The sequence below is a fragment of the Dermacentor andersoni genome, chromosome 10 (assembly GCF_023375885.2).
Source record: "Dermacentor andersoni chromosome 10, qqDerAnde1_hic_scaffold, whole genome shotgun sequence".
Classification (NCBI taxonomy): domain Eukaryota; kingdom Metazoa; phylum Arthropoda; class Arachnida; order Ixodida; family Ixodidae; genus Dermacentor; species Dermacentor andersoni.
This window is the reverse complement of record NC_092823.1, coordinates 94,163,301-94,184,849: the sequence shown is the minus strand read 5'-3', so window position 1 is coordinate 94,184,849 and position 21,549 is coordinate 94,163,301. Positions and strand designations below refer to the sequence as shown.

At 44.3% G+C, this 21,549-nt stretch overlaps 1 protein-coding gene across 1 annotated transcript; it reads left to right on the top strand.

The window, feature by feature from the left end:
- The first annotated feature begins 754 nt into the window (after positions 1-754).
- Positions 755-11,789, top strand: LOC126544402 (uncharacterized). The gene is made up of 5 exons (XM_055061062.2): positions 755-1,047; positions 4,438-4,511; positions 7,397-7,444; positions 8,675-8,888; positions 11,613-11,789. The coding sequence occupies exons 1-4, from the start codon at positions 995-997 to the stop codon at positions 8,869-8,871; spliced, it is 372 nt and encodes a 123-aa protein (XP_054917037.1). The 5' UTR covers positions 755-994; the 3' UTR covers positions 8,872-8,888; positions 11,613-11,789.
- Positions 11,790-21,549: the final 9,760 nt, after the last annotated feature.

Genomic DNA, 21,549 nt, shown 5'->3' with positions numbered 1-21,549 from the left:
CTTCGTGTAGTTGTGTAATGCAGTATAACCGATATCAACGCTTCGACTTTTGGGTGAAACTACGACATTATAAATTTTTATTTGCTTTCAACATTGCCTTCTTCTGCCGTAGTGTAGTAAACTAGACACATTATCTCCACGTCTTCCTTAGCTTTGTCTTGCCACCATAGCACTGGATACTTGGCCTTTCGTACATGGATAGGCGCCGTTTGACAAGAACATAACACATAAGGGAATTTTAGAAATTGGAAACTCGCACTTAGGAGCCGCAAACTGATTGGCCATATAAAAGCCCTCAAAGCAAGCCCAGAATACGAAGGGTTTATACGCTAAATAGGAGTTGGCTTTTGCTTATGCTAAGCCACTTGGTTACGTCATATCTGTCTCATTATTTACATGCGAATGCCCTACGTGATATAAACACAGTAGGCACTTTTGCTAAGCAAAGTCCAGATGCAGCGAAGGGCCGCCGCTAATAATAATAATAATAATAATAATATTAATAATAATAATAATAATAATAATAATAATAAACAGTCCGATCCACTTCACTGCGAGAAAAGTGACTATTGTTCCTTGAATCATATTTGTTTTCGTACAATTAACAAAATATAGAATTTACCCGTGTCGTTATGTTTGTGATGCTACTCACCCCCATCAGCTTAACCCATCCAGAATTTCGCTACGTTTTTTATAGTGAGAGCTGTGATCACTTTATTTATTTATTTATTTATTTATTTATTTATTTATTTATTTATGTATACCTCAAGGGTTCAAATAGGATATTACATGAGGGGTGGGCACATAAAAGGCAGTATTGATGATGATGAAATTAAAAAGGTGAGTAGGAGCACTCGATGGCAGATCTAAAGCGCGCTGTGTCGCGGATGAGTGCAGTTTGTCTCGGAAGGCCATTCCAGTCTCGGGTGGAGCGGACGAAGAATGACTGCAGGAACGTGGTGGTGCGGGCTTGTGGTGGGATTACCGAGTTCGGATGGCCTGTTCGACGAACACGATGAGCCAGCTGGACCAGCTGGCTGTCACGAGGTATGGAATAGAAAAACCTGTGATAGAGAGGCATAGGCGAGAAATGCAACGACAAGAGGCAACAGGCGATAGCTCTAGTTTAGATTTTAGTAATGAAACGCTAGTGTGATATGAGTAATCTGAAAGAATAAATTTAGCAGCACGGCTCTGAACACTTTCAAGGGCTTTAGTGAGATTGTTTAGTAAGGCTCAAACATAGCACATACATATTCAAGTTTTGGTCACACAAACGTTTTATAGGCAACTGATTTCACGGGTGGTTGTGCCATGAAGAGATTGCGGCGAAGATAACCAAGAATTTTAATAGCTGAATTAATTATGCGGCTTGCATAATTTGTTCAAGACAACTCTTTGGAGAGGTGAATTCCTAAGTACTTGAAGGAGTCGGTAGTAGATATAGTACAGTTGTTAATCTTGTAGGCAGGGGGGATGTAGTTAGGTCGACGATGGAATGAAATGTGCACAGTCTTACTAACGTCTTGAATATGAAAGAGGCCCTCCTGAAGGAAGAGACGTCAGCTACGGTATTGTCAGGGCAGTATAGGACACAATCATCAGCGAAAAGACGTATTCCACAGCTTAAAATGAATGGCAGGCCATTCATGTAGATTAAAAATAGGAGTGGCTTGATGCCCTCAGGTAGGACTGATGCCCTGAGGTATAACAGATAGAACCGAGGAAACGGAAGATGTAAGATTATTACCATGTACAAACTGTTTTGGGTTAGTTAAAAAACACTGGATCCAGTTAAGAACAAGTAGGTGGATGTTTAGGCGTAATAATTTAGCAAAAGACAAGAATGTGGAACCTTATCGAAAGCCTTTTCGAAATCTAAAAACAGGGCATCAGTTGGAATGTTACAGTCGATGTTTAAATGAATATCATGAACAACTAAAGCTAACTGCATTTCGCATGAGTGATCTTTCCTGAAGCCATGTTCATTAGCGTAAAAGAACTTTACTGAAGTTAGGAAGTTAGGAAGTTAGTTGAAGTGTCTTCTATAAGTTATTAAAATAGGATCACGTTGAGCTGCGTACCATGCAAATGTTGTTATGTTCCCGTTTAGTCGTAAAAAAATAAGCGCACAGGTATGAAAAGTTAAACCTGGCCAAATACAATCAAAGGTTTGATAAATCAACAAAGGCCCGAAGCCCTTCGTTTGGCAATGCAATAGATCTTTCATCATAACTGTAAAGTTAATATTCCTGCTTATCAGTTTGTTCAACTTCGCTGTCGCGAACAACGGGTACAAGCACAGTTTGCTTCTAATATGACATCGAAAATCCCGAACTTCTCTTCACAAAAACCGTGAGAGACAAGCCCTAGAATGTGCAGCTAGCATCATGGCTTCGTTTGAACGACAGCTGGCATCACCATCAGTTTGATTAATGTCTCTTGCAGAGAAGCGCATTCATAAATTAGAAAAAGGGTTAACTGAGCAGGTTTCCTGATGCAGTCTGCTAGTTAACTCCTCCTAAAATCCTGCTTTTATTGAGACCTGATGCTCCGTGAATGGGGCAGTGCGACTGAAGGATGCATGTGGTGCACAGCTGCATAAAATTTATCCTTCTAAAGACCATGCATTACTGATCAGTTATTGGCATATGAGGTTCACGTTAATATGCAGTGCCCTGCGACAATGGGCACGATATTTTCCGTGTGTGGCGCTACGGCATATGTACAGTATGAGTCACAGCTACACTGAACCAAAGATTTACGAAACGAAACTGGATTCACGCAGAGCCCGAGCACGTTGTGCCTAATTCAACGTTTTGACCACCTTGATAATGATTTCTCATAGTAAAAACGTCGTGCCTTAAGAGAGCAGAAATTCACACTTGCCGTGTAGACCGGGCCTCATATACTTCAGTGGCCAACTGTACGCCGCGTATAATGCACCAAGTGCACCTATACTCCGCCTCAACCATTTCGCACAGTGCAACAAAGGCTAGGCCTCGTGACAGCCAATTAGCAAGAGTACATATGGTGCTTGAGTTCGTTGAAACCTAAGCAGCTAAGCGTAGTAAGCGATGAAAACATGCTCTGCGCATCAAGAGATGTCTGGTTAAGAGTAAAAAATGCAATTGAATATTTTGAAAATTGCGTACAAATACATGACTCATCGAAGGGTGAAACAGTTAGAGAGATCGACAGATCGAAGAGTCATCCATTGTAAAATAAATAAATAATGCTCAAACAATAATAAAATTCAGAAACCATGCTATTACCTTTATTAATAAGAAATGATATTACTAAAGAACGTCTCCTGAAACAGAATAAAGTTAATATGCCCCTTCACCCATTCCCTCGCTATCATAACTGCACCGCTTTCTCCCTAGCTGTTGGTCGTTTCGACCTTCATCGCCTTATTCAACGCTACCGCTTCTTCCGTTCCCAAATTTGGGGTGCGGGAGAGTTTCCTATTTAAACGCTACAAAGAAAAAGCAATTGTTTCCTTCCCGAAAACAAGTCCCATTGTCGACACGTTGCCTGGAGTTCCATTACCTGTCCGGCCGTTCTTGATTGCTTTGTAGCTGAAAATGTACGTCATTGACGCGTAAACACGATGATAAGGTTTCTGATGTCAGCTTCGCGTATCAAAGCGCAAAGATCATCGAAATGCTTCACCAAACCGTGGGCATCATCGTGGACACACCGCATAAATTGAGCAGGAATGTCACAAAGCCCAGGCTTCAGCTGGGGCCAAAGCCCCGCGGGCGCGTGATATCCTAATAAAACTACCTCTCCTTCTTGTTGAACGAACACGTTGAACATGTTTTTTTCCTATCGACGACAATCGCTTGATGGCATTTCGCCAGGCTACATGAAGGCAGAAGAGTGTACGATTTCATCCAGTAATAAATGCCGAGGTGCCGAAGGCGCAAATATATGACGTCAGAAACATCGGGGTTACAAGCCACAGATGGCGTGTGCCACAAATGTCAGACATGGTTCTCGTACAAATGTCACTAAAAACAGGAAGTGCGTTCCTTAGTTGACGTAGAAAAACACACAAAGAATTAATATTTATTGTATACTGTTAGAACTATACCTCTGAAGCTGTCCTTGTTTGCCATCCGATGTGACAAACAAAGCCAGCTCTTCCATATATGCTGAACATCATATTTGACTCATTCAAAATGCTAGCTTTCATCAAACTGCGTCACTATTCCTCGAACAACTGCTGACAGCTTATGAAGTCTGTGGGACATTAGGCAAGGTTCGTTCCCGTGGAACATCGTGTGGTATTCGCTAGCAGCTGAAGAGCTTGACTTGTTGCCTTGGATGTATTTGTTATCAATGTTCAATGTACTAAGTGTCTTAATGCGCTTGAAACCACAACGTACAGGAAATTTGTCTTCTTATTGATCAGATCATCATGGCGTGCAGGCTGACTTCTTTGTTTCTTACGATCTTATCTGCTCGACTGATGATTGCCCTAAAAGATAAAGAACATCTCAACTGTAAGTATCGCTTTTGGCTTTCGAAGGACATTCTTCTTACTCCATTTTTTTTTTCTGGTGGCTTACGTGGCTGAGCATTTTTATCGAAGCGAAAGGCCACGTTCCGGAAATTGGTGCATGTAACTCGGAACATGTTCACAGTTCATAAATTGTGCATGCTCATAATTTATAAGTAACCGTTTTTTTTTTTTGGTCTGCAGTGTAAGCGATACGCCATATTTTCATGATTATAGTATTTCTTGTCCTGCCCAAAAATAATATCAATCGGCATAAAATTTAGAGAAGCGTACATATATAGCAAACTTCGGCACTAGTTGTGATGTTATAGAATATGAACATGACTCTTAGCGGAAATGCTACGCATGCATTGTCCCTGTAAATTATAATAACATAATCGATGCCTTAAAGCCCAACAAAAAATTGACCACGACATAAAATCTCAGGTGGTCGTTTCGATTGCTTAAGCTAAAGAATGCTCATTCTTTGAAAAGTTTCAAGAAGTGCCCTTGTGTTGTATTTACCACGTTGTGAATTTATTAGAAAAGGAGGATGGCCTAACTAGTTTAGTTTCTTCTGGGTGCAATTTCAATTCACAGGCGTTTTTATTTTCTTATCAGGTTTCATATGATTGCGTTCATTACGACATCTTCTTACGCATGCTTAACAGTTGACGCGGTATTGCAGCTGACTTGCTAATGAACTTTTTGAATAACAGATTGGCAGTAAGAAGTTAGTAACACAGCATGGCGTTTCTTAAGGATCAATATTAGGACCCTTGTTGCTTTTAGTATACATAAATGATACCACTGTCATATCCAAATCGCCCAATCTAGCCATGTGCGCTGATGACACAAATATATATTTTTCGTTGCATTCCACCTCCCCAATTGGAGACTATGGCAAATGTCTACTTAGGAAAACTACATATCTAGTTATTGACTAACAAGCTAAGCCTTAATTTGTTGAAATCACACTTTATTATCTTTCAACATATCATACAGTAGAAAGTATTACTCTAGAAGTTGTCTACCAGCGTACTGAAATAATGCGAGTTTCAAACCACAAATTCGATGGTGTGTCGTATAATAAGAGTTTTTTCTTGGGATTTTCACCCCCCCCCCCCCCCCCCCACCACGAGATGGGTCTCTGATCTAAGCAAAACCATTGGTCGTGGGTACAAAATCTCCTATTCGCTCTTTGCCTTGGTTAAAGATATCCGTGTATTACACACTTGGGTACTCAAGGTTATCCTAACGCATTCAGACAGACCTTCAGATTTGCCTACATCACTGCTATTTCAGAAACATGGCAACCTTAAAGCTAAGCAAGTATGTAATTTCTGGTGGCCTGGATACGTTCATCACCAACACTTGTATTTTTCTTGTTCAGATAATTCAAGCAGCCGACATGCTTTCCGCATGAAGCGTAAACTTGTGTCAATCACACTCACTGCTTGCACCAAGCAAAGACGAAGCTGCCAAGTTTCCACACTAATAAATCAATTTCTTTTTGAAACTGAATATTACCATTAACAAGAATGTTTGAAATCTAGCATTAAAAAGACCTAATACAAGAAACGAAATGAGAGATTGATTTATTCAGTGTACTCTACAGTTATTTTGCTACTTTTCAAATTATTTCCTCTGAGCGCATCTGTCTGCTCTGAAATATTCTTCTGTGTTCTAGACAGTCATTTTCAATATATCTATTAAAATTATTTTTTACATTGTCCCTCATTTGATAAGTTTTCTATGCACTCTACATTTTTTAATTGCATTAGTTTCACGCATGTTGACTTACTGTGTCATCCTGTTCACCATGCTTGCAATATCATTTGTGAAATTGTTGTGAAGTGCTTGTGCACAATACCAACTGCTCTACGGGCGACCAAGACCTTGTCAATCTCTTGCCTTTTGCCTTGGCGACATCTTTCCGTCGAAAACGAATAAATTTTCACTTTAACTTCAGTATAGAATCAGCATAATATACCAGAGTTACACGGGAACGTTTCCAAATCCTTTCAGTCAAGTGCCTTCAAGACAACCACACGAAAATTTTCAATAGTCATCGAGAGTTCAAGTAATTTCGCGTCTTTTACCAAAAACAACCAAAATACGAGGGAAAACACAAATTCAAAACTTCTAGCCGCGCTCAGCGCATATATAAATTATTTTTAGCTCGATCCTGATAGTTCTTGTTTATAGCTTCTGATGAGTTTTTCGGCTGAAGATGTTGGTTCGAAAACGCTGCTACGAGAAGGCGCGCGACCATCATTTGAAAACCTTCGAGATTTCAAAGAAGTTCCATGGAGCCTTGTCTACTCGAGTGACCTTTGACTCGATGGCCATCATATTTGTCCATTTAGCAGCACCTGATTCACCGTTGAATCAAGAAACTATCGGTTCGCTCGCTTTCTAAGTACCCGTGCGACACTGCTATATTGTAATATTTGTTCAAATGCAAAGGTAATGCCTAACTATCAGGAGCAGGGTATGTGAAAGCCGTAAATTTGTTGTTTTTGTTGCTGATTAACTCTAAACACATTGTAAAATGGGCATGCGGGGGAAATCTAGCTCTTCAAGCACACATCTCAAAAACTAAGGCCCCCTCCTACCCTTACCCCAAATGAAACAAAACAAAACAAACGACAGTGCAAGACAACCCTGTCGTCACTAGATCTTTTGCACTCTAAGTATACCTTGGCAAGCATACAGCTCACAAGTCCATTACGAGATTATGCTTCTGGTGCTGCTTACCTTGCTCATCAGTTTCAACTTCAATGACGTATCTCCTAAGAAGGAGTTAAGTAACTCCTATATATATAAACGTCACCTACAGGTAAAATTGAACGGAAAATAATCCCTTTGGCCTTCATCCCTTTACAGACTGTCAAGGCATATCTGAGGACAAAGACACCTGCGTTTATCCCAAGAGTAAGTTCATTATGACATCCACCTCTACAATATTGCTGTATAGTTTGGACACACTAAAATAGCTGATGTGTTTCATGCGTTCTTACTTCTCAGTTTACAAACAAAAGCATTTACTATCATCGGGTAGCTTACTGGCTGGAATTTTCTCGTACCAGTTTCCCTAGAATGTTGTGGCGGCTATTTCACACGCGGCATACCAAAGCACCTGCTTGATGAGGACGTCTTCCGGTTGGAGGAGACACAACCCTTTCCCAGCGTTGAGATGTCGTAGGGGTCAAACACATGGGCGGGAGCAACGCTCTTGTGCCTATTAGACCGGTAGGCCACCCGGCGACACTCTCAAAACTCAATTCTCGGTTCCTTTACATACCAAACCCACAATCTCAACATGAGGCACGCACTGCAGTTTAAATATGACCATCTGGAGTTCTTCAACATCAATCTAAGTTAATTATATAAGTAATTTGAATTTCGCCCTTATTGCGGACGCCACGGCGAGGATCAAACGCGTGACCTTGCTCGACAGTGCAACTCCAATACTACGGCTGGTATGGTCGTCTCAGACTGATACAAAAATTGATGCAATATACTCGACATCTTCAGAGATAGGAGCATATTACCGTAACAGAACAGTTACCGGACCAACGTTGTTCGGTCATGCCGCAAGCAGGATTATTTTCTGCGTTGAGAAAGTACCTGGCTAAAGTGGAAAAAATTTACTTTCTTTTTCTCTTCTTATATGCTTAGGAGCGCAACCACAGACGGAAAAGCTGGTACTAGGTCCCACAACACCCCATTTAGTGTTCTTTTAGCACGATAGGTCCCGATTCGTTTTCTTCGCGTTTGTGGTGCTAGAAATTCAAAAATTACCGCTCGATTATGCGCCCAGGTGACGCGACACCATCGGCCTGAAAAGCGATTTCAAGGAACTAACTCCGCTCGTCAGTTCACTTCGGCTGTTTATAAAGTGTACTTTAGTCTGCTCGATAATTTAAAACTTTTCCCCTCCAAAACAATTGTTCTCCCTTTTTTTGATTTTATTTTAGGCAGATAGTGAACCCTATCGGTAATGTCTTTCAAAGATAAGCCAGAAAACTATGAATGGGTGGGTGGGGCAGAAGGGGGGGGGGAGTAACATTTTTAAATAAAACGGGTATTTTGTGAATGACATAACTCCAATTTTCAATGCAATCTTGTGATGACTACTTTCATGGTTCCCCCTCCAAACAGTGTGCAAGTGCCCCTTGATGAATACCGGAGGATACATGAGGTTGACTCTGTGGCACTACGATAACCGCACCGGCCGGTGCAGGAAAATCGTGGGAAGCAACGCAAATGGGTATTGCAACATGTTTGAAAAGAATGAGGATTGCCGAAGATTGTGCAAAAAGCCCTTGAAACGACGGCGTCCCAAACCAAAAACGTAAAACAGTAACGCTGGCAGGTAACTGGTGGTTAAACTTCAGCCATATAAGAACGTGTACGTGTGATTTGCATGTGTTCGCACTTGTGTGTGTCCGTGTGTGTGTCTGAGTGTACGTATATGCATTTGCGAGCGTTTGCGTGTGAGCATGTATAGACAACCTCTGCAGCTCGAAAGGCGACATGCCAAAACACGAGAAATGCGAGGAAGTTAGCTCCATGCAGTACAAAAATGAACTGCCTTTAGTCCATCGTGTCAGCTGCTGGAGCCATCGCGACCTCCAGTATCGGTATTCTTCGCCGCTGTAAAAGGTAGAATCCTGGACGGCCAATCTGTTGATCGTAAGTTTTGATCCTTGCGGCCCGATGATAATTGTTCTTTCTTACTAAATTTTTGTGCAAACAATTATAGCCTTCCTGCGGCGTTCAGTGGCGGACATCCTTACAACCAGGGTAGTGAGTCCATACAAGCTATCACTGTAAAAATGCTGGGCTTTCGTGAGCCAGAACCATGTGTGTTCTGTGAGGCATTTCAGCAGAGGCAGAATAATTTTGACCACCTGAAGTTCTTTAACGTGCACCATACCTTAAAGGGACTGTCTGCTCATTTTTTTCTCGAGGACCTTCTATTTTGTAGTGCAACAGATGGCCCACCATTTAAAGAGCTGAAGCGTAAAGTGGTTTCCTGAAAAAGCGGGCAGAATTTGTTTCAAAAACTTCATAGGTTTTGGTAGTATAAAACGCTGTGCGGACGCCCACAACACTGATTACTGCACGCAATGCCCATGCTCTGCCCATGAAAGAGAGAAAGTGGAAGGGCATCAAGCTTCCGTAGAAATTCGTTACATGATTTTAAAAGCTGAAATGACGACCCTCATGCCGTCCTCGGCACGTAATCGGTTGCATAAATCACGAGATAATATTCTGTTACCTACAATTTCGCATGTTTCCTACAGATGTACAGAGGCACGTCTATGTAGTCAATCTAAATCTTTTGTGCGACGCTCAAGGAGGCATATTGAGATAAGGAATGCCTACATACGCCGGTGTTGTGACGTCATCGGAACGCCGTCGACATCGTGAAAAAGACGGCGACGCTCACACCACACCTACAGCGCTACGCGTACAGTTGTGCGTCAGCATGTCAAAAGGTCGTACTTGAGGATTCACCTACACACCACTCCCCTTCGTCTGTACGAAGGCAGTGCCATTTGTCAACATGTGTTAGCCCGAAATAAGAAAAATGCTTTCTCTGACACGAAGAAACGCTAGAAGAAGCTCGCATAGACAGACAAGTTCGGTGTATACACTTCAATATCCAAGCAAAGTATGCTTCGCTGCGCAGTTTTTTTTTTTTTGTGTGTGTGTGTGTGTGGGTGGGGGCGTGGGATACCGGGCCGTACACAGACCGATTAATACAGTTTCATCGTCAAGCGACGTCCCATGTGCATTTTAAACTCCCATTTCAGAATGAAATTAAAATTTTATTTCCTTGCTTAGCGGCGTGAGCATTGTTCATTTCGGTAAATTGAGGCACGGTCATTTCATTCCTACCACAATCCAAAGACGTGCTTTGAGCGGCAGACGACCTTTCAAAGTACACGTGCGCTTTTCCATCCGGCCCCTCATCAAGATGTGGCCGCCGAAGCCGGCGTCGCACCCGTGACCTCGAGCTACGTAGCCCAACGTCATAGCCACTGGGCAACCGCGATGGGTCGTACTCAAATTCTTTCACGTTGTTTTCGGCGATAGTAGCCTGTCAACTCATCGATCTCGCCGTTTTTCTTCAAGGACCACTAGTTGGGGTCGTCCAAAAACAGCCTAACGTTCACGTGAGCTTTAAACTTTATACAAACCATAAAATTTGCAGTTGCATTGAATTAGCGAACGCAAGTGCATCGTTTTGGGCGAAATAGTGACAAACCAAATATTTTACTTAAACGCATATTTAACGGAAATCCGCGAGAAGTAGAGGATAATTCCTTTCGAGTACAACTTGAAGGCCGGCCAGTCGGCGGACCTGTCACCAAGCTTAGCTGAAGCAAGCGGGCGCACCGTAGACACACGTGGAAACGGTACGAGCACTAATTACGCTTGAGCAGAAACTCGTGCATCTTTTGCCTAACATAAAGAATGCAGCAACTACATATGCGAGCCGGGGGAATCCTGGCTCTGAAGGGTGGCAACCATGAGCCGCCAATTCGTCAACGAAAACGAGAAGAGTCTCGAGCAAGGGATGGCGGTCCCCTAGGCATGATCCATTCATCGCAGTTTAGAACTTCTCCTGGCGGAGGAAGACTCCTGGACATCGCCTTCTCTTTTTAAGCTTTCATAGGCCTGAATAAGATTTCAAAGCAGTCGGTCTAATAAGCTGCCTGCGGTACGCACAGATATGTCGTAGGTTCTTGTCTTGTTTCCAAACACAGCCGCAAACCCCCTACGGGGGATTCGCCAAGAAGCAGGCTGTTTCCTTCCTTGTTGCCTGCGTCGCGTGGGTTGCCTCGTTTATGAGCATAAATATGTGAATTTAAATGTGCCCAGCTCCGCGGGCCTAGCAGATGATGAAGGCCGGTGTATTCGCGCAATATGAAATTTACGTTTGGCATATCCTACATTTAGAACATGTATAATTCGCTAAACTTGAACAACATATTCTAGTAGCCACGTATTTTCTTCATTTATTTCTATTTTTGTTTATTATGCTTTATAAACCAACGTTTCTTTCTCTCACTCTCTTTGCTTTCAGAAGGAATGCGCCCGTGTGCAACACCGAATATAATCTCCACACGGCGAATTGAACGAAATAACAATGGCGTTACTTCTTTCCACCCGTAAAAAATGCATTCCAGTTTGATGATATTTCGCTACTGTGCACAGTGCTGAAAGCCGGCATACATGTATAAATTTATACTTTGTTCCGTCACCATGAATCGTGCCTATACAAAGCATTTCGACAGATATGTCATGGTTGTTGGCGGAACCATAGCTGCGGTGGGATCGCCTCCATGCACCTCGTCAAAACCTCTGAAGTCAGCGCCATGCTTGAGACAATATTGTGGACGCATCCACTGTTGACGATTCAAGGAAACGCACGCACCCCGTTCACGCACATGACCTCAGCGGTACGAAACACTTCTTCCTGGAAAAGTAATAATATGCCTAGTTTCGAGTAAAGCATGTAGCGTAATCGATAAAGGAAAGGGGAAGCACAAAAGCCTTTTTTTTTTTGTTCTTGGAATAGGAAATGTCTTGTTCTCGTGGAGTTGTCACGTCAACAAATGATTGACAAAGCACATCGGAAAGGGTAATAATTACAGCATAATATGTAAAGCTATGATTTGCCTTAGAAATTACACAAGAAGCTCATCATTACGAGTATATCTGAGGTGACTAAAATCACCTGCAAATAACTTGTGAACTATAGGAGACACTTGGAGACGCCGAAAACGACGTGTCAATGCCAAAGTATACGTGACAGTTGAGTAGCCACAACTGCACGCTATGTTACATGAACTACGCCACTCATTAGTTGTTTCAGCGTTCTGCTAGTAATTTGCATCGCTTTTCATTATAGCCTACCAATTGTGCAATGTGCAATAATTAAATCTCTAGCAACAAACTGCTAGGCTTTATGGCTATGTTTAAATTTTCGCATGCATTTGCAATTGAACCCTATTTAAGGCTCAAAGATGCACGTTTTCGGGCTACATATTGTTTTGCATGAACTGTCAAGTGATCGCAAGGTATATTTACATGTAATTATGTCTTCAAACTTGCGAACGAGTCTTTTTTTGCGTTTCAATTTCTGCCTGTGCTACATAGAATTGCTACAATACTGACATGTCTTGCTTGATGTGTGCTTACTGCTACGGCATGCCTTGCTTCACGTGGACTAGGTTCCATCTTGACCAGTTCTAACTGCACTTGTAGAGGTACCTAGCAGTCTCCCGCCTGTTTTCGTTACACGTAACGAACTTTCTGAACCCTATGGGTGACCCTGGCAGAACATATAACACTGACCACCAAATGAGAAAGCTTCTAGCATCGCCATCTTCGGTAGTATATGTCGAGAAACAAAGCAGAGTCGATCTAACGCAGCAAGCCCGAACGGGAGAAGGGGAGCGAATATTCGCCCTGGGATCTGCAAATATTGTGTTCGTCACGTTCACTTTCGTGTCCTGATCGCAAAGGAAAAAAAAACAAGAAGTGAACCTAGCGTGAAATTATTTAGAACCACTGTGAAGAAAATCGGGCAGAATCAAACTGCGAATTATTGTCCAAGTAAAGCGATGTCCAACCTGTCTACCACTTCTATGAGACAGGCGGCTGTGGTCGCTTATTGGTTAACTTAACAGGTTCATCTTGTGAGGCTTGCGGGTGCTCTGATGTTGCACTCCTTTCACGATAGGCCACACATTTGTGCACTGCTATCCAGATCGGCCCACCAGGTCACCACCTTTGATTACGCTTTACTCCGCCAAATAGCCGTCCACGGCAAAAGTGCCAAGAGGAGGCAAAGAAAGCTGTGTCTTCGGCAGTGTAAAGGGAGGCTTGTGGAAAAAGGGCACTCAACAGGCGATAGGCAAGAGGTAATATCTAGCCATCTCACTCACTGTTGCGTGTAGAATTGTGGAGAGCAACGCGGAGCCAATTACGTGGGCCAATCGGCGCTTCACTAAGAGCTACCGCTAACGAAATATTGCATTGAGAAGTTAAACAATAGTGTGTCGGTGCCTTTCACAAGAATCCGCGCCCGCGAGGCCCGAAGCACGGTGCGCTGACGCAGGGGCGGGTGGCGTTAGAGGAGGATGGCTTGCCGAACCTAGACCAGCAGCGGTGGTTCGGCGGATATGACGTTGCGCTGCTGAGCGCGATGTCGTGGGTTCGATGACAGCCGCAGCTACCGCATTGCGATGGGGGCGCAATCCCAAGACGCTCGTGTGCTAGCATGTTAGAAAGATCTGTGTGGTGAAAATTAACACGCCTCCATCCACTATGGCGTGGATACTAATTAGGTCGTGATTTCGCCACGTAAAACCCCAGAATTAATTTACTTTTTAATTTCTGAGGCTAGCTGCGTGACGCCATGGTTCCTCCTGTAGTCGCTGACAACCTAAAAACGCAGCAGTAGAAATTTAAGCACTATATTATTAAAGAGCTATTGAACAGCGGCACAAGGAGGTTAGATAGACAGAAAGTGACTGAAGTAGGCCAAGAATGATTCGCAATAGTGCAGCACTGTCAAGCTCAATTACATTTTTTAAAGATGCACCAATAAATTACGCTCGCCAATTTCTAGGACGCCATGTTGCATGTGACATATTAAATTTCAACGTCTTTCTAGAGCTGTTTCCCATGGCCGATGCATACAGAGCAAATGCAGTGCAATTTTGCAAGTGGAACTCACACCGTTGACTTCACTTGCGCCACTGCTGCCATCGACATGGGACCAGTAAGGCGGTTAACTCTAGAAACGTCTGGTAGACTTAAATATGGAGTACCTTTCCCTGTAGCTCCACTAGTCGTTGACTGACACGGATGCTCTTTAATCTGTATCATAAACTCCTCACCCAGTGCGCTAACGTTAACTTATCAACGTGTTTAGACAAGATAGGCAACGGCTCGCACCCACAAGATGATTGGTGAGTTCTGACCTCGAGCCCTAGCCAAGTAATCCTGAGGGGAGATGCTTCCTCGGTGGTCGTCGACGTCCGCACTGCTGGTGCTGTCCCTCGAGACCCGTGTTCCGCTCATCTCGGAGGCGCTGCACTCTGCTGGGGTGGGCGACCGCTGAAGGCTCTGCTGAGGGCACGCCTGCTTGCCTCGCTTCTCGAACATCAGGCAAAGCTAGCTGTCGGCTTCCTAATTGTGTTCTTGATGATGATTTCGAACACTGACGCACGCCCACAAAAGGGGTTGCCAGAAAGCGGGTAGCGAAACGAGAAGAGGGGAAGAAGTATTACTTGTGATATTAATAAAACTTGCCGTTCCTTTAAAATAATATCTGTTCAACAATAAAATAATGAAAAGCAGGCGTCAATCAGTGGTCCGTGTGCAGTAGTTGTTGTTGTCCTGAATGTCCGTGGCACATACCCACAGTGGGGGATTGGCCAAGAATCGGGTGGTTCAATTAGGTGCATAAAAATAATAATAATAATAACAAGGCAGTTAACAATTTAGTAAACGTTTTGTGTTTGGAGAAAAAAGGAAATAATCAGATGAAAACCGGGTATAAAACAATAATAATAATAATAATTAAGTAAAAGAAAAACCAATCCAAAGTGAAAAGAAGAAGTGCGAGAAAGAAAAGCACAAGAAAATAAGAAGGCTTAAATAAACAGGAATTACATGACAATAAATAAAACCTAACAAGGAACTTGCGCGGCAATGCTGTCATTCCGCTCCGCAGCCGCTTGTCTTTCGTTATCATCAATTTTAGCGAATAGCCTAGCGGGAAATGAGCCCAGGACATGGATTCCGATGACCTCTCCTTTTTCGCCGAGTGTTATAAACTGCACGGAGAAGCAAAATTCCAACCCATCCGTCGTCACGTTGTCTGTCAAAATTAATGCAATTAGGATGTCACTTGCAGTAACACGCTTCTTATACCCGAACTAAGTGCCAGAACTTTCAAACGCGGCCTTAAGGAAACAGCCGATACTTATTTTTCATGACTATTCGTCGGCGAGTTTCCTTATTACCCCCGTTATCGGCGTTCTCAAATTAGCTACTCACTGGCAAAAGCTCTTCCTCGAGCCACACACTACCTGAGTCCATATACTCCTTTCTTTATTAAACAATCGTCGTCCTTTAAATCATCGAATCATACATCGGGCCGAGTAAACGGCATAAAATGGAAAGTGTGTCGGCGTCGGTCAGTTCTGCAGACCCAAGTGGGAACGTACTGAAGTATGCGCACTTTGCTGGAAAGTCCTTGGTGCGTCTTCCTCCAGTCCTTGCCTTATTCCATGCCGTTTGTTCACACTTCGCCACACAATGGTTAGCACTGCCGGGGCCGCCACTTCGCTGTCTCGCAATAACTACTCAACATGGTCAGTCTTCGCGGAAAATGCGCCCGAACAGCTCGGCCATAAAGCTCCACACGATAGCGTACACCTTCTCGTTGTGGCGGACGAACATGAAGGCGAGGCAAGCCACTGATCCCAGTGTAAAGACGGCCAGGCAGTACAGCAAGCAGCGACCGGTCAACGCTGCGGGTCTCCACCTGTAGCGGTGGAACCACGTCGCCCCAGTGCGAGCCGGAGAAGGCGAGTGAAGACCCACCCCGGGATCTGCAAAGAGCGTATTCGTCAGTCTCACTTGGGTTTCTTCGTGATTGAGGAAAGAAAGAAGCCAGACGTCATCTGAAAATTGTGATGACTAGTCATAAAAATTGGGCAGAAACCTACGGAAGCTGGTTGCAAAAGTCTAGCGATAGCTTCCCGGTCGACATACTCACATACGCTGCTGGGAACACTGATTGGACAGCTCTACTTGGCAAACGCTATGGTGTGGGTGTGGTCACAATGCACTGCCTCCATTATCAGAGCGCACTACAAGCCGTTATAATGCCCTCGTGAGGACACACCTTGTGCGATGGTATCAGAATAAACCCCCAAAGTCATCGACTCCGATGACACTGTTTCGATGATTGCCCCAATTTACTCGACCAGTCAGCCCCAGGTAGAGGTAGAAAGCTCCATTTTAATAAGCACAAAGGAATGCTCGTGGGGAAAGGGCCATCAGCAAGTGATATACAAGCGGTTACTTTTAGCCGTCTCGTGGATTGCGGAGTGTGCGAAAGGCGCTAAAGATAATGTCAGACAGAAGTTTTCGTGCGGGCGAATCGTGCCACAGAGGCTCCTAAAGGCTACCATTACCAAAATATTGCGCTGAGAAATCTGGTAACAACATGCAGGCTCGTTTAATCAAGAGTACTGAGAAAGGAAAAGAGATTGTGAGAGAGCTTCAGGTCAGGCAGCTTACTCCGGCAAGCAAACTAAGTTCTGACACTGCCCATAATGTCGACCGAGGCCCGCCGGCGCGTTACCTCTTGGGAAACAGGGCCTCCTTGGTTGGCGGACAGTAGAAGTCACTGCTTGGTTCGCGGCAGCATTCACTGATGCCCTCGTCACGACAGATCTCGTCCCTCACTCTGCATCCTCCAAATAAAAATTCATAGTGAGCGACTACAACTCAGCCGTCGTAAATTTCGGAAGGAGGCGTGTGTTGTCCGAAGCACTCAACATCTTGCTGACCGGCTTTCGTGGCAACTTAGTCAGTGGGGTCCAAGTCGTCTGGGCGCCGGCCCACCCCAGCCTCCCGGGGTACGAGAATGCGCACGACGGGGCTCGAGGTCTATCCAACAGAGTCGACGCCGCCCTTTCCACCACTGACGCTCGCTTGATTCGCTGGTCGAGGCGGGACCGGCTGGTTCCCTGTCAGGACATCCTCGATCATTGTAAACATATGAGGACCTAGTATTCTGCATCTCAAAGAACTTTAACTAAGTGGCAATCGGTGGCATGGCGTTTGCCCCGGAGCAACACCTTCCCCAACCCTCTACCCTACACTCACTCTTACCCAGGACTGTATACAGCCGAATACAAAATCTGCAAAGGCAGGGCAGACCTTCAGCACATGGTTTTGCTGTGCCTCCTCAAACGTAGTCCTGTCCAACAGAAAGATCACTCTTCTATAGAAATCAGGTCTGTGGAGCAGTAGGAGACCGCACTGCTCAGTTCCGATCCTGAAGTGCAAATCCGACTCGTTCGGATGGCTGAAGGCGCCGCCGGGGCCCAAGGGATACTGCCTGCCACCTAAAGGGAGAAGAAGACAGAAGAGAATCTACCACCTCTTCCCCTCCCCTTGATCCCATCCTGGGGGAATTAAAAAGTTATCTCTCTCTCTTTCTCCAAGATACTCTCTTTAATACCATTCTCGCCACGCTCACAGAGGCTACTAATTACGGCTTGCCTAACATGTAGTTAGGGTCAATTTCCCTCATGTTTATACTTTGTTTTTAATGTGATTTGCATTTTTTCAGAACTTCACCCAGTGTGCGGCATCTCTCTGTCTATGTCTGTCTGACATCGGCTAGCCGCTTTCCCGCCGACTAGGGTCACTAGGCTGTGTCCCTGAGTACGTGTCATTAAAATAAAACTTAAATTCAGGGGTTTCCCATGACAAAACCACGATCTGATTATCAGGCGCACCGTAGTGGGGGACTCCGGAATAATTTTGACACCTCGGATTGTGTAACATGCATCTAACGCATTGTACACAGGCGTTTTTGCATTTCACCCAGATTGAAATGGGGCCACCGTGGCGAAGTTTAATCTCGCGATTTCTTGCTTCGAACTGCAACGCCAAAGCCACAAATCAACCACGGCTGGTCGTGTATATATCAAGTGACACTTCTTTCTCGTGTTTTAATGCATTCGCATTCCTTGGGGTACTTCGCGGACCTTCCGGGGGCTAACTATCTGTCTATGTTTCTATGTATGTACGCTTGTATCTAACCTTTTTGCGCCGTCTAGGTCTTGTCTAGTTCATGGCCTAATGGTTAGAGAATCTGACTGCTATGCTGAGAGAACAGGGTTCGAAACCAACCGTTACAACAACTTGACTCGCTTGATATGGTGTAATATGTATATATGTGTCGCTTTTCAACGAACCTCTTCCACACCGACATGGGTCACTGTAAATGAGGGGATGGTTAGGTACCGTGGTTGAATGACTCACTTTGACGCCGACTTAGAGTTCTGGGTATGTGCCACTCGGTGTGCGCTGATCTTCGATGAACCTCTTTCATGGATACTTGGTCCCCCAGTGGATGTTGCAGTAGGTGTGTGAAGCACTTCAATCAAAGTCTTTGACGCCTACTTCGGTAACTAGGTATGCGCCACCGGAAATGTGCAGCTCAACAACGACGAAAAAGGTAGGCGACACCCATCTCAGGACGACTGTTGACGGTAATGCGTTTAGCATTGGATCAGTATAGCGACACAACGTAGTGCCCCCATCGAAACAAGTAATGTATGAGGCCTGTACTGCAGTGAGATTTGTCTTTCGCGCTTCCAAAATAAAACTCGGTGCCACCTGGTACCGCCGCCCCGAAGCCTCCGCGTGACCTCAAAAATGCATGGCGTGCCGGCGCGTGTGAACGCTGAGAAACGCGTCATGCGGTAACCGGGTTCCTCTCCCGTGGTTCTTTCTCAATTAACACGGCAAGCTTGGCGAATTGGTGACTGAACCTGTTCCTAGGGGTGGGTCCGTAGTCGAGATGGTCGTACGATAGGTAGTACGACCATCTAGTTCGGTAGTGCGGTAGTACAAGATGGTCGGTATCGGCAGACCTTCTCTGAAACCGCACTTGTAAGGGTCAAGCATTTTTTTCAGTTCAAGAAAAAGTAAAAGACGACGCTTTTATGTATTTTTTTCCTAGGGCTGGCACAAGCAGCTTGTGAGTGCTATTTGATGGTAACTTGATACGTCGGATGCGTCTTTACTCTGTTTCAAGGTCGGTACTACAATGGCTTCTTCAAATAATTATGGTAGGTATCCAACAGCCAAAGTAGAGTTGAAAAGTACCAGAAGCGTCATCTGTGTGTTGGCGTGTAGATATTTAATCATGTCATGCATGATTCTGTCAGCTCCCGGTGTAGAGCTCCTACGTACGCTCAAAGCGGCTCTCAGGTCGGCAATATTAAAAGGACGGTTGTAGGGCTCATTCGATCGGCATTTACAGTCCAGTAATTTATGTTCTGCTACTTGCTTCTAGTGCAGTGTATGGAGCTTTATAAGTGCTCGAAGGGCGTCGGCTTGGTCTTTCAACGTATTCCCTAGGTTACCGACCTAGGACAACGGATGAATTCGCTGCCCCTTAAGCCTTATGAGAACATTATAAACCTTCGCCTCTTGCATGTAAAAATTCGTTTGAAAAAAACCTCTCCCATCTTGTTCTCCCAACCTGTCTCCGGGTTCTCCTTCTTCGTGACTTGATGTGTTAAAATTCCCCAAGACTTTCTGCAGTCAGTGATCTGCGCAGTATGCTCCATGCTTTATCTTGTTTTTTTCGCGCCTGGTTTGCGTCGTCATTCCACCATGGCACTCGCCTTTTGTTTGAGCTACCAGTCGTTTGTGGAATGCATCTCTCAGCTGCGTCAAAAATAAAATCATTAAAATGCGCTACTGCGTCGTCTATACTAAATTCGCTGATAAAATGTCGCGATGAAAAAGTCCATTTTTTTAAATGTTCCCAATTGGAAAAGGCTAGTTTCCACCTATGGGCATGCGGAGGAGAGTCATGGAGTCTAAGATTACGGTTACTGGAAAGTGGTCACTTCCAAATGGATTTTTGTGTACATTCCATTCTAAGTCAAAGAAAAGAGAAGCAGAGCCAATCGACACATCTCTTGATGAATACGAATTATGATAAGGATAATAATAGATTGGCTCCTCCTCACAGAAGAGGCATGCACCGGAGTTTACTAGGGCGTTTCCTATTAGCCGGCCTCTCCTGTCGCCCAGGGAGTCTCCTCAATATGTGACGGCTATTAAAATCACTGGTGATCACGCATGGTTCTAGGAGCTGGTCAATGAGGCTTTAAAATTCTGTTTCCGTGAATTGATTATAAGGTGGTATATATATGCTACAGATAGTTAACTTATTTACGAGAACTGCTCGCAGAGACACAGCCTAGAAGGGCCTCTGGATATAATAATGCTGGCAATCAGCAGACTTATTTACAATTGCTACGCCTCCAGACGAGGCCGTAGCATTATGGCGGTCTTTGCGAAAAATGGCGTAATACCTCAGAGAGATTGTGTTTCACAATATGAGATGCGTTTTCTGACAACACAGTGCCTTTGGACTATAATTACAAATAAGCTCTTTACCGTCATCAAACTTATGGAGAAATTTCTTTACGTTCCATTGAAATATTTCATGTCCATATTGAAAAAGAACTTTGCGCTGTGTCTTTAGGGAATGTATATCAGCTTAGAAAGCCCTTGCCAGGCCCTGTGATGCGATTTTTTTTTTTTGGGGGGGGGGGGGGGTTACTTGGCCGTACACAGACCAATTGATGCAGTTTTATTGTCAAGCGACGCCTCATGTGTATTTTTGACCTCCATTTCAGTGTGAAACAAACATTTTAATCCCTTGCTTAGCGGTGTGAGCATGTTCGTTTCCTTAAATTGAGGCACGGTCATCTCATTCCTACCACAATCTAAAGACGTGTTTTGAGCGGCAGACGACCTTTAAAATTACATGTGCGTTTTTCCATCCGGCCCCTCATCAAAATGTGGCCGCCGCCGCCGACATCGCACCCGCGACCTCGAGCTACGTAGCCCAACATCATAGCCACTGGGCAACCGCGATGGGTCGTCCTCGAATTCTTTCACGTTGTTTTCGGCGATGGTAGCCTGTCAAATCCACGATCTCGCCGTTTTTCTTCAAGGACCACTAGTTGGGGTCGTCCAAAAACAGCCTAAAATTCACGTGAGCATCAAACTTTATACAAACCATAAAATTTGCAGTTGCACTGAATTAGCGAACGCAAGTGCATCGCTTTGGGCGAAATAGTGACAGACGAAATATTTTACTTAAACGCATAATTAACGGAAATTCTCGAGAAGTAGAGGATCATTCCTTTCGAGTAGAACTTGAAGGCCGGCCA

Excerpts from the sequence above, each read along its gene's own strand:
- LOC126544402 (XM_055061062.2), top strand. The coding sequence starts at position 995 with ATGGCCTGTTCGACGAACACGATGAGCCAGCTGGACCAGCTGGCTGTC. Across the intron at positions 1,048-4,437 it reads GACCAGCTGGCTGTCACGAG|GCTGACTTCTTTGTTTCTTA; the intron begins GTATGGAATAGA and ends CATGGCGTGCAG. Across the intron at positions 7,445-8,674 it reads CACCTGCGTTTATCCCAAGA|TGTGCAAGTGCCCCTTGATG; the intron begins GTAAGTTCATTA and ends CCCTCCAAACAG.